The sequence below is a fragment of the Dipteris shenzhenensis genome, chromosome 28 (genome assembly GCF_047967505.1).
Source record: "Dipteris shenzhenensis isolate YYH24624 ecotype China chromosome 28, Dip_SZ_1.0, whole genome shotgun sequence".
NCBI lineage: Eukaryota > Viridiplantae > Streptophyta > Polypodiopsida > Gleicheniales > Dipteridaceae > Dipteris > Dipteris shenzhenensis.
The window spans coordinates 26,165,080-26,178,362 of record NC_141623.1 but is presented as its reverse complement, the minus strand read 5'-3'; the positions used below and the strand labels follow the sequence as shown (position 1 = coordinate 26,178,362).

General features: G+C 44.2%; 1 protein-coding gene across 1 annotated transcript in view; it reads left to right on the top strand.

Moving 5' to 3' along the window:
* The window catches only part of EMB3006 (embryo defective 3006), a 78,544-nt gene that overhangs the window by 16,090 nt on the left and 49,171 nt on the right, over positions 1–13,283 (top strand). The window contains exons 2-3 of the mRNA XM_087399831.1: positions 9,206–9,274; positions 9,379–9,408. Of these exons, the coding sequence (XP_087255957.1) occupies positions 9,206–9,274; positions 9,379–9,408 (99 nt within the window). The remainder of the gene's footprint in view (positions 1–9,205; positions 9,275–9,378; positions 9,409–13,283) is intronic.

Sequence of the window (13,283 nt, the reverse complement as noted above, 5' to 3'; positions counted from 1 at the left end):
GGGTCTTCCCAATAGGCTAAATGATGATGTTGTGAGAGAAGCCGTTTATACTTCCTGAAAGGGACTGAAGGGGGAAGAAGAGCAAGAGTGAGAGAGTGAGAGAGAGGGAAGACTCCAGGTGTGTGGGTGTGAAGTGATGAGCCACACCACAAACTCATTTGTTTTTATTAGGATTAGGTTTGCCCTATGACTGTCTTAAGACAGTCATAGGTGTCCTATCTTTAATGAAGGGTTGGCAATGTGCCTTTACCCCAACAACCTCCCACCTAAAGGCCAATGTGCCTAAAGGGGAGAAAAGAATAAAAATTACAGCAATATACAGTTACTGTATACAAGACCATAAAATAAGAATGGTCTCATCCTAATCCCATGATGTGGCGGCAATGTGCAAACCGCTCTGTAGGCAAGCTCTTAGTGAGCAAATCTGCAGGATTATCATCAGTATGCACTTTCACAAGCTCAAGTCGCTTGTCTTCCAGTACCTCCCTGATGAAATGATATTTCACTTCTATGTGCTTGGTCTTCTGATGAAAGACCGGATTCTTTGCCAACATGATAGCACTCTGACTATCACAATGCAAAACTGGCATATCTCCTGTAATGCCCAAATCTCCCACCAGCCGAGTAAGCCATATTGCTTCCTTGCAGGCCTCAGTGGCTGCAACATATTCAGCTTCAGTGGTTGACAGTGCAACGCATTTCTGCAACCGAGACACCCATGATATAGCACCTCCTGCAAATGTGAAAATATAACCGGTAGTAGACTTCCGGTTATCTGCATTCCCTGCATAGTCTGAATCTGTAAAACCATGCACCAATGCATCCTGCCTACCATAGCATATGCACAAGTCTTTGGTACCCTTGAGATACCTCAAGACACCTTTCACTGCTTCCCAGTGCCGCTTGCCTGGATTTGCCATATACCTGCTGATGACTCCCACCGCAAAAGCAATATCCGGACGAGTGGCAACCATGGCATACATCAAAGATCCAGTTGCAGATGCATACGGAACCTTGGCCATTTCAGCCTTATCATCATCTGATCTGGGGCTGTCCTTACTGCTGAGTTTTAAATGTGGAGGCAACGGAGTACTGATAGACTTCCCCCCCTCCATTTTAAACCTCTGCAGTACTTTGTCAATATACTCCTTTTGTGACAGAAACAAAAGTCCCTTGGACCTGTCACGAGTAATCCGCATGCCAAGAATATGATTTGCATCACCCAAGTCTTTCATGTCAAAAGACTTATGCAGTTGTTTCTTCAAAGCACTAATCTCATGCTGAGATTTATTGGCAATAAGCATGTCATCCACATATAGAATGAGTAGCATCAAACTGCCATCCTTTGCCCGTTTGGTGTACAAGCAATGATCGGTCTCACACCGATGATACCCTTGGGACTGCATGAAGGCATCAAACTTCTTGTACCATTCCCTTGGCGCCTGCTTGAGTCCATACAAGCTCCTCTTGAGCTTACACACAAGTTGCTCTTTCCCTTTAACAGCATATCCCTCTGGCTGACTCATATAGATCTCATCATGGAGATCTCCGTGAAGAAAGGCTGTCTTCACATCCATCTGACATAAATCCATGTCGTCATGAGCAACAAGAGCCAACACTGCTCTCAAAGTAGTCATCTTGACTACAGGGGAAAAGATCTCATCAAAGTCAATGCCCTTCTCCTGCTTAAATCCCTTGGCAACCAATCTGGCCTTATACCTAGGTAAAGCATTTGAATCCACTTTGACTTTGTAAACCCACTTGCATGGCAAAACCTTTCTGCCTGCAGGTAACTGCACCAAGTCCCATGTATCATTCTGAAGTAGGGAGTCCATTTCTGACTGCATGGCTTTCTCCCACTTCTTTTTCTCCGTTCTTCCCATAGCTTCCTTGAAGCTGGAAGGTTCACCACAATCTGTCAGCATGATAAAATCAGCCACATTATTGGCTTCTGGAACAAACCTGGCAGGAGGCCGTTGTACACGGGTGCTCCTCCTAACAAAATGTTCCGGATTAGGCTGCTGTCCAGCCTGTTCTTCATGCATGACGGGTGGCTGTACCACCATATCTGGCTGTTCTACAGCCCCATCTGCTGGCACATCCAGTGGTGCATCATTGGCAAAATTATCTGGCTGATCTTCAGCCTGTATACCCTCTTGAACAGGGTTATCTGCAGCAGGCTGCTGCTGCATATAAATGGGCATTCTTTGCTGTCCTACATCATCATAAATAACCCTCCTGTATTCCACAGGTTGCACGGGTTCCTTGTGTACACTATCCTCTTTAAAGATGACATCATTGCTGCGTATAATCTTCCGTTTAACGGGATCCCATAACCTATACCCCATTTCACCTTCGTCACCATAACCCATAAAGATGCATCTGATAGACTTTGGATCCAGTTTGGTGCGCAGTTCTTTGCGTACATGAGCAAGCACTCGCAGCCAAATACACGTAAGTGCTTATATGAAGGTGGCTTGCCAGACCACACCTCCTCTGGCACTTTCAACTCCAAAGCCTTGTTTGGCGACCTGTTAATAATGTGAACTGCTGTTTGCACGGCTTCTGCCCAAAAGCCATGGGGTAATGCAGCATAAGACAACATACATCGAACTTTCTCCTGAATAGTTCGATTCATCCGCTCACTTGCACCATTTTGAGATGCATTATGAGGGGCTGTGAGTTCCTGTTTAATGCCCTTAGCTTGGCAAAACTGCACAAAAGCATGTGACACATACGCACCCCCATTATCGGATCTGAGGCATTTCAGCCTACGACCTGTCCGATTCTCAACCTGAGCGACAAACTTCTTGAAAGCATCTAAGGCATCTCCCTTATGCTTCAAGAAATAGACCCACACTTTGCGTGTGGCATCATCAATGAAAGTAATAAAATATTTTGCACCCCCTAGTGATAACTGTGGCATCTCACACAAATCAGTGTGCACTAGATCAAGTGGTGCTCTATTCTGGGGAGTTCTCCTCTTATGAGGAGTCACAGAATGCTTGCCAAATATACAATGATCACAAGTAGGCAAATCTGAAAAAGAAAGAGGCGGCAGATAACCCAAACGTGACAGTTCTTGCATTCCTTTAACAGACATGTGTCCCAACCGGCTATGCCACAATGAAACCTTTGGCAGCTCGGTTATGGCAACGACATGATTACCCACACTGGAAACATAAAGAGGGTACAAGGTATCACTCTTAAAACCCTCAGCCACTACAGTCTGGCCATCAGTAATCACCCATTTGGAATCCCCAAATGTGGTGTGGTAACCACTGTCATCCAATAAGCCAGTGCTAATCAGATTTTTCTTGATTTGCGGCACATGGCGGACACCATCAAGCATGAATATGCGTCCATCAGGAAATACTATCTGTATACTGCCAATCCCTGCAATCTGACATGCATAGTTGTTCCCAAGATGAACAACTCCATGAGTACCTGTGTAGGAAGTAAACCACTCCCTATGAGGAGTAACATGAAAAGAGGCACCTGAATCCAAGAGCCAGGTGTGCATGTCGTGACCATCAATAACCAAGGCATGTGCTATTACAGCAGAAGAACATAAAACATCATGTATGTCACTGTCACTGTCCTCTGCTGCAACATTCACTGCATCCAAATCATCTGCCTTGGCCTTGCCTTTGCCTTTGCTTGCATTTCCTGCATCCTTTGTTTCAGCCTTCTTGGCTTTCTGATCCCGTATGAACTTGAAGCACTTAGACTTCACATGTCCCTTCTTGCCACAATAAAAGCATTCAATATCCTTTTTACCATGGGACTGACTTCGGGATTTATACTTACTAGCAGATCTCCCCTTCTGCTGAGTCCTGCCTCTATCCTGTACCTGCAAAGCATTTGAAGACTTGCTGCCCGCATTATTCTTCCTGCTCATCTCCTCCATAAGGAGAGAGCTCTCTACATCAGCATATATAAGAGTGACATTTGAATTAGACAGGGTGGTCTTGAAAGTGTCCCAACTCTCAGGGAGGGTACACAACAAGAAAGTAGCCTTGAACTCCTCATCAAGATTCAACCCCTGTGCAATCAGCTATGTAAAGATGGCATTGAACTCACTCAAGTGTGAGGTCATAGCTGTACCTTCCTTCATGCGAAGATCAACCAGCTTCTTCAGCCAATAAACCTTACTGGCTGAGCTCTTTTGGGCATACAATTCTTCTAGTCTTTGCCATAGACCATAAGAGGTCTTTTCAGCCTGAACATTGAACACAAGAGTGTCTGAAATAGTGAGCATGATAGCTGCCCTTGCGGACAAATCAAGCTCTTCCCAGTCATCAGCTGCCATGTCAGATGGCTTAACACCCTTCACCCTCATGGGCTTAGCAATCTTCTTTAACAGAAGTACATTCAAGCACTGTTCTGCCCATAATGCATAGTTGTGTGCTCCTTCCAGTTTCTTTATGTTCAGAATCGAAGAATCACTTCCCCTTGATGCCATATCAGATAAGGAAAGTACCTGACTCCCTGGAAGTAAAAAGGACTGAATAAAAAATTCTGATTTCTCAGAAAAAACCTGCTCTATTCAAGAGCCAGAAGCACTCTCAATGGTGCTGTTTTTACTGTCATGAAAATCTGCAGCAAAACAGTAAATGACCCTGCAAATACTGTACCTTCTGACACACTGTACCGTGCTCAAAGAGGCATAAAAACAGTAATTTCAGACTGCTGCAGCTGCTCAACAAGTGCTTAACAGTGCATAATCATCTGACAAAGCACAAACACTGCTGTAAACACTGCTGTACTGACTGTACTGATCACTTCTCCCACCTCAGATGAGGTATTGCACTGAGTTAAATTGCATAAACCACTTGGCAAACACCCAAGAAAAAAAATGACACTTCAGCCTGTCACAGAACCTGCAACAGAAAATGGGATAAATCCCAAGCAATCACCCTTATACCAAGGGGAGAAAATGCATGTGAAGATCTCTGTCGGTAACCCAAGTGCTATCAAACAAAGTCTGGGCAAAAGCCCCTTGATCTGACACCTGAATCAAGTGGAGAACACCTCAACACTGAGGTAGCATGCAAGATGAAAATCTCTCTGACAAAATCAACCACCAGTGTAATGCATATACTGCCCTGTGTAGAAATGACATACACAGATCCCAACGTACAAACACTCAATGAGGAACCTTTTGAGCACTGTCAACGATGGACAGTTAGGGACCGAGTAAACTCGATGCGCCCTGGCCAAGCGTGGCTCAACTGAGGTTCTCTGAGTGTGGCACAAGAAATGTGACCTGCAAGAAAATGTCACCTCGACACTGCGGAAATCAAGACAAATGTGCTCTCTCTGGCACCACACTGCCTCAAGGCATACAATGCATCACCTTCCGGGCAAAAGCCCTATGATCTGCTTACCTGTAAACTGAGATTCAAACCCAGTAAAAGCATATGTCCTCTTGCAAAATCAAGGCATTACCTTCCCAGAACAAAATAGCTGTGCAATCAACCACACACTGTGGTTCTCTTCACCTCAAGCACGAGATGAATGAAAGTACTTGCTGTACTGTCAAGATAACACAGTTTTGTGAACTGAAAAAAGACCCTGAATCAAGAGGAATGAAGAGCAAAATGCGCTTTCACCTCTCTTTCTTCCCCAAACAAAGAAAATGTACTCCTGCTGCAAAAGTAGGAAGCAGCTCCCTGTACCTGCGCTGTGGAGATCCGTACAGATGTACGGCTCGTGTACGGAATTCCAGAAGAGGGAAAATTGTCGAAAAGTGTGGCGGCGTCGTCCGTACGGCTGCCCTTGGAGTAGACTGCGCGACGCCTTGAGAGGCTTAGCAGCTAGTAGCAGCTGCTGGCTGTTGGCTTGATGCGGCGCCTCGAGCTGCAGCTAGCAGCTGCTATGCAAAAAAAAAGGCCCGCCCCCGCTCGATGATCGCGCCCGCACCCGCTCTGCTCCCGTGTCCTCGCCACAGCCCGCGACGATCCCGTGCCCACGCGCCCTGATCAGATCCGTACGAAGTCCGTCTGTACGGACGTCGTACGTCCGTACGACACTGTGTTACTGCGTTGTACGGAGGGGGGTGGGTAGGCTGGTCAGGGGTAGAAGGCTCTTGTTGGCTCTGATACTAGTTGAAAGGGACTGAAGGGGGAAGAAGAGCAAGAGTGAGAGAGTGAGAGAGAGAGAAGACTCCAGGTGTGTGGGTGTGAAGTGATGAGCCACACCACAAACTCATTTGTTTTTATTAGGATTAGGTTTGCCCTATGACTGTCTTAAGACAGTCATAGGTGTCCTATCTTTAATGAAGGGTTGGCAATGTGCCTTTACCCCAACACTTCCCATCTTTAAAGGCCCTTAATCTTAACAAATTGTTCCATACATATATCTTAACCTAAGGAGAAATTTAATTGAAAAGGCTTTATTTTCAATTCAGAAGTTTGATTGATTTCAGGGGAGGAAAAGATGGATACCCCAATTAAGCTAAGTCACAAGGCCTTTCCACTAGGCTAAATGGAGATGTTGTGAGAGAACTAGAGTATCAGGGTTTTAAATTCTCACCCACATGAATAAGAGGGGAGGGGGCCTTCCCCTCATAAGTAGAGGAATGTCCTCATTAATCACTCCACTCTTTACCCCATCCCTTGCCTTTCCACCCCTCCCCTCCTTATTTTTTCACTAATTGAAATATTTTTGAATTCTTTTTAATTTGGGGAACCTATTGATGATGGAAGTCAACTAGAAGTACCAAGGATGGGTGTATTCTCTTTATGTGAGAATGACAAAGTTTGCCATAATTTATTTCATTGCGATTCTCATGTTGGACAGTTCATTGTAAAAAGAGATGGAACCAAATTTGAATGAAATTTAGGTATTTAGTTCATGTGGTACCGACATAATATTTGAGTAGTCCATCATTTTGAAGAGGCTTTGGAGCTTTAGGTGAGAGGGAATACCAATTCATGTGAAGGGGTGCGGTTATGAAGTCAGTTATGAGTACTGACGGGCTATTGTTGTCATGGTTTAATTCCCTATTGTGTTATTTATGAGGACACGAATCTATTTTACGAGTGGGAAATGTTATGTTCACAAAGGGACTAATCATAGTTTAACAAAGTATAGAATTAGGGCTACATTGACTAAGAATTTAGTATTTAAGAATAACCACGGGGATGATGTTGTGACTAGAGGCACAACAATCTAATCGAGGGTTAGAGATAACCTATTGTTGAGGCTGAAGCTAGCAGGGATGAGATCTAGATCCCTCAATGAGGCTATTATAGGAAATCATGGCTATTCGAGAAAAGCAACCTATGGAGGACACAACCCTTGAATATGGGATTTGAAAGCATAGCTACTTTAAGAGGCTAAGGGATCATTGTTGGGATGTAGGGTATTTCTCAAGTGTATAGCCATGAATAGTCGCTTGGTGGAAGGGGCATGTGGTATGGGACACATGTCTAGACCTTAGGTGAGGTTGGTTGAAGATACGAAACTTCCGGTTGGGTGGAGATCTCACTGGCTTTCTGCTTAGGAGCTTGAATATGTTAGAAAACATGAAGGTAGATTGCTTTCTTAAGGCCAACACTACACAGTGGAAGATGAATCCCGAGATCGCACAAGATACTAATGCATGGAACACAACTCAAACATGCGTTTTTACTTGAAATAATAAGGCAATCCACTCAGATGTATAGTTAAAAACAGAAAGATATGTATAGAATCTTAAGTACAAAAACTTGCCCTGGTATGCACCAACACCTCCGGAAACAACCCCTGAGGTAAGGTACCTTCACAAGCTCTGTTTCGTTGCACCTTCTGTAGTAAACTCTTCCTCTCTGCCACGCGCCTCTGTGTAGGCTTCAGTGGCTGCTCAAGGCTGATCACTCTTGCAACATTTTGCGCTGTGAACTGTAGACAAAGCTCTCTTTGCTACACCCTTATGCTCTCCTACAGTGTGTAGACTCCCTCTGCTCTTGCTGTCCCCGCCATCTGCACTGTAATTCGCGCCGTCTGTTGCAGCCTTCTTCTCTTGTGAGGTGCTGCCCATGTGGCAGCCCCCTCTCTCTCTCCTCTGGGCATCTTCTGCCCTAGGTCTCCCTCCCCCACGCTCTCCTCATTTGGGGGCTTACAGATGGGGAGGTGACCTTTCCAACACCCCCTCCCCCCCCTCCGTTCCCCACCCGGCCTGCCATTCCCATATTAAAATAATTGAGTCTACCATTATGTTTGTGGGGCTCCATATGTGAAATTCAATGCTCATGTATAGGCCTATAATGACGTGGATGTTGTCAGTTGATGACATCAATTGGAATCTCGTAATATCAAAGCTCTTTCTATGTATTATGGTTTTTAGCCGTGTGATAATTATCTGGAATTACTCAGCATTTTTCCCCTTTCTTCATGACTTGGGGCTCGGTCGCATGGTTATCCCTTACTGGGCCCCATGTGTTTTATGACGGTGAGCCTTCTTCTTGGGCACTCTCGGTCCGCCGGCAGGTGATAGAGCCTTGCTCTCTTCAGGATGTACCACTTACTCTCTTCAGGGCTTCTCATGCTTCAGTGGACACCTCTTGAGAGATCTTGGCACATTTGGAGAGCCAGATGTACAGAGGCCTTGGATGGCACTCAGATACACCCTTCACAGGTGTTCACGGGTATTTGGACTGACACGGTTCACACTTTGATAGCCATTTGGGCTAGCATGCAGGGCCCTTCATGGGCAGCCTCTTCTAGAAGGACTGTTTTTCTTCGAGTTTGGAAGGGTTCTCCCTTTTCTCGGAGGTTTCTACTGGATTGAGATGGCACTATCAGCCCCAATTCTTTCTTTTTGGCTCTTGAGCTTTTCATGCATTGCATGGTGTATCCCGTATGGAGCTTGCTCTAACGGTTTTCTTTAATACTTAATAGAAGTCTCTTTTCGGAAAAAAAAAGAATTATCTGGAAAATGATTGATTGTTTTCTTTTTATTAAAAACTCTTGTGTTTGTGCTACATCCACTGCATTTTAACACTTGCGTGATTAGCTTTGTTACACATAGTGGAGCCATTATATGCTGTAATTTGCACACTCATATATCAAACATTTATATAAGTTTGCATTTAAAAACGTTGTTACTGTGAATCAAATCTCTGACAGAAATAAATCCCCAATGATGTATGTGTCATATTGTATGCAAGTGTAGTAGACAGCATACAAGTGCAAATTTGATGATAATTGTACATTGCAGGAGTTCAAAAGTCATTTCTCATTCTTGAAGCCATATCAACAAGATGCTTTGTACAAATTTTATACACAGGTAAATCATTTTATATTTGATATGAAATGGAATTCATTCTGTTTGTATGTTACCTTTGCAGATTTGAGATTTTGCTTGTTATTGAATGCTTGTCTCAATGGCAGATGGTAGTAGCTGTCCAAGAGAATGTAGAGGTAACATCCATGCATTTATTACTTTTAGATATCATTTTGTGAGCATCATTGTTTCAATCTTCACATTGCTAAGTGAATGAAGATTGCTGATTTGCTTGGAATAATACTTGTGTTGAGCTAGGCTTCTGGTGGGCTTTTTGGTTGCCATATGTTGTGTTATAAGGTATGTTAGAATTATAGATATAATTCAGCAGTGACCAATGTAATATAATAAGCTAGTTAGGGGCACTTTTCCCTCTTTAAGAGGTTTTTCCCCCTAACCGCAGTTAGTTCACTAACTATGGTTAGTGACTACTAAGGTTTTGTCACTAGGACAAAACCTTATCTCTCTCTCATTGAGTTGTACTCTCACACTCTACTATTGCAACTCAGCTTTCAGCTTCCAAGCTTCCAGCTCTCACTCTCTCTTGCTCTCTTTCACTCACCATTCTCTCACATTTGGTATCAGAGCGGGTTGACCCTACTCTCTGCTTCTCTCCTCCAGCTCCAGTCTAGCCCGTAAGCTCCAGCTCCATCAGTTCACCGTCCGTACAGATCGTCCGTACAATTCGTACGGACTGATTCCGTACAGTCCCAAATAGCACCTGCGCTACCACTCGTCTTCGTCGTCGCCAGTTGTACATCGTCGCCAAACTGTACGGTTAGCCGTACAGTTCCGTACAGCTGCGTACAGTTCGTCCGTACACCTGCTTCGTCGATCGTACGGCTATATAGATCGTAGGCCGTACTGCACGTGTGACACCGTACGCTGTATCGCCGTACCAGCCCTGCGTCACATACCGTACATCGTCGTACCTGCTTCCATACAGATCGTCATATGTCTTTGCACCGTACATCTGTACTTTGCCGTACAGCCTCGCCAAGTTCAGTTCGTACACCTCGTACACTTGCGCTGAGTTGTCCGTACAGATTCGTACATAAGTACTATCTGAGTGCAGCCCATCCGTACAGGCACTCTTGAAGATTGGTCATTTGGCAGGTACACTTTGCTTGTTTGGCAGAGCAATCTTTGGACAGATTTGAGCACAATCTGTGAATTGGGCAGTTTGTTAGATTTGGGGATTTTGTCCATTTTTTGGCACACATTGCAAGCATATTGCAAAGATTGGCCAAGAAATTGGGGCTTTTGCAGGAGAATAACTATTTGGGTGAAACTTGACTCAATTTCAAGCTCGAAATTTGAGGCTTTTAGTTTTGCGGTACAATTTCTTGAAGAAATTTGGGGATTTTGTAATTACAGTGCAATCTTGCAGTGAAATTTGGGGCTTTTGCAGACAGAGCGCAATTCTTGCAACATTTGGGGCTTTTGATCAATTTGCCCCTTTCTGGTTGCAATTTCAGGCCCATTTTGGGGCTTTTGTGTTGGGAGAGCAATTTCTAGAGTTTTCAGTTCATACTGCCTTTCTTGGAGTGTTTTGCAGCACTTTTGGCAGATTCTGGAGAGTTTTTGATGCTTGGACAGATTTTTGATAGTGCAAGTACAGAAATCTAAGTTGCATTTACAGCCCGTGCTTGGCTGTGTTTTTTGGGAGTTGTGCATTTCATTCCCAGTAAGGGAATTCAGCTTTGTATCTGCTTCAATCTCCTTCTCAGATATGGCCCATCAAAATCAGAATGACTTCCAGTTCGGTGGTCTTTCATAGGAAGACAAGTTGGATGGTACCAACTACTCCCTCTGGAGTTTCATGGTACGCAATATTCTGATTTCTCGCAATTTATGGGATTATGTCAATGGGGATGAGATCCGACCAGCAGATATTGCACTTGCTACCCCTCCCCAGCAAGGAGGTGGAAGAGGTCATGCACAGGGTGCAGCTGCAGGACAAGTTGTTGGTGCAGCTACAGTCACTACTCCAGAGCAGAAGAGATGGGATTCACGGGATGCCTTAGCTTTGTCATGCATCTCTCTTTCAGTGAAAAGATTTATCATTCCGCATATCCGGTCGTGTAAGACCTCCAGGGCAGTGTGGGATATTTTGGAAAGCATGTATGCAGCTCGGAATGATGCAAGGGTATCTTTCTTGAAAAGAGAGTTGAGTAATACACATATGGAAGAAAGTGACTCCATGTCAGTCCACCTCACAAAGCTACAGGATCTCAGAGAGCAATTGTTAAACATAGATGAAATTATTCCTGATTCAGAGATGATTACAACCACTCTGAATTCTCTTCCTGAGTCTTATCTCAGCTTTCATACCTCGCTGAACTTATCATTGAAGGGGGGTGCAAATCCTCTCACTTTTCATGAGTTGATAGGACTTCTGCTTCAGGAAGAGCAGACCAGGAAAAATTTGGCTTCACGTGCAGGTGAACAAGCCATGCTCTCAAAGTTTAAATAAAAAACAAAGGGACAGGCAAACACATCAGTAAATCAGCCTTCGAGTGGGTCAGGACAGCTTTCCCAAAAGGCTAAAAATGATGCAAGTAAGCCCAAGAAGAAGGGTTTTTGTCACTATTGCAAAAAGCCAGGTCATCACATTGCAGAATGCAGGAAAAGGCTTGCAAAAGAGAAGAAAAACAGCTCTGGAATGGCTGTTTCAGATTCAGCTCCTCATGCATCTGACAGTGGGGATGCTGCAGCCAACTTTGTTGGACACGATTATGCCTTTTTATCTTGCATTTTAGATTCTAGGTTAGCTGTTCCATATGCTCGGGATAGTACAACCACTTGCAGTGATGATGCATATGCATTTTTGACTTGCAGTGATGACTCTTCTACGGATGCATCTGCTTTCAGTGTCAATGAAACACTGAACACTTGGTATTTTGATAGCAGTGCATCCAAGCATATCACTTCTAGGAAGTGTTTTTTTACTTCTTTGCATCCACCTCCCGTTGTTAAGAAAGTTACTTGTGCCAACAACTCATCATATTCAGTACGTGGCACAGGAGATGTTGAGCTCACTGCCATTGATGGCTCAATTTTCAGACTTTCAGATGTCTTATATGTGCCTGGCATAACCAAAAATCTTCTTTCAGTGTCCACTCTTAACAGAGGTGGATTTCAGGTCATCTTTGAGGATGACAAATGTGCTGTCCGAGACAGGGAAGATGACTATGCCTTAAGGTTATCTGGTACTCTGCTGCGTGGGCTTTTTCAGCTTGATATTTTTGAGAAAAGAGCAGCCCATGCTCTTGCAGTTTCTACCCCTACAGCTGCCATGCAGAATGCAGAATTATGGCATGCCAGATATGGCCACATGCATTACAACAGCTTGATGACACTTCAGAAGTTTTCCATGGTTGATGCATTGCCACCTCTTGAGATACCTCCTCCACATGCCTGTGAAGGGTGCATTTTAGGCAAGATGCATAAATTCCCCTTCAAGAAGGATGGTTCAGTTAAAGCTGTCCGCAAATTACAGCTTATACACAGTGATGTCTGTGGTCCCATGAGGACTCCATCGTTGGGTGGTCATCTCTACTTCGTTACATTTATTGATGATTACTCCAATTTTACTTGGGTTTATGGGCTGAAACAGAAATCTGAAGTGTTCACGGTGTTTAAACACTTTTCAGCCATGGTTGAAAATGAAACCGGACTCAAGATACAGACATTGCGCATAGATAGAGGTGGGGAATACTTGTCTGCAGAATTTGATGCTTTTCTGAAAGGCAAGGGTATTGTGCATCAGCTCACAGTCAGGCTGACCCCTCAGCAAAATGGCAAAGCTGAGAGGAAAAATAGAACCCTCATGGAGATGGACAAATGTATGCTGAAAAGCAAACACATGCTTCACAAATTCTGGCTAGAGGGTTTGATGTGTGCCAATTACATTTTGAATCGGGCTCCCACTAAGGCTTTAAAAACAAAAACTCCTTATGAGGTCTGGAATGACAAGAAGCCTTTAGTGGTTTACTTCCGAGTCTTTGGA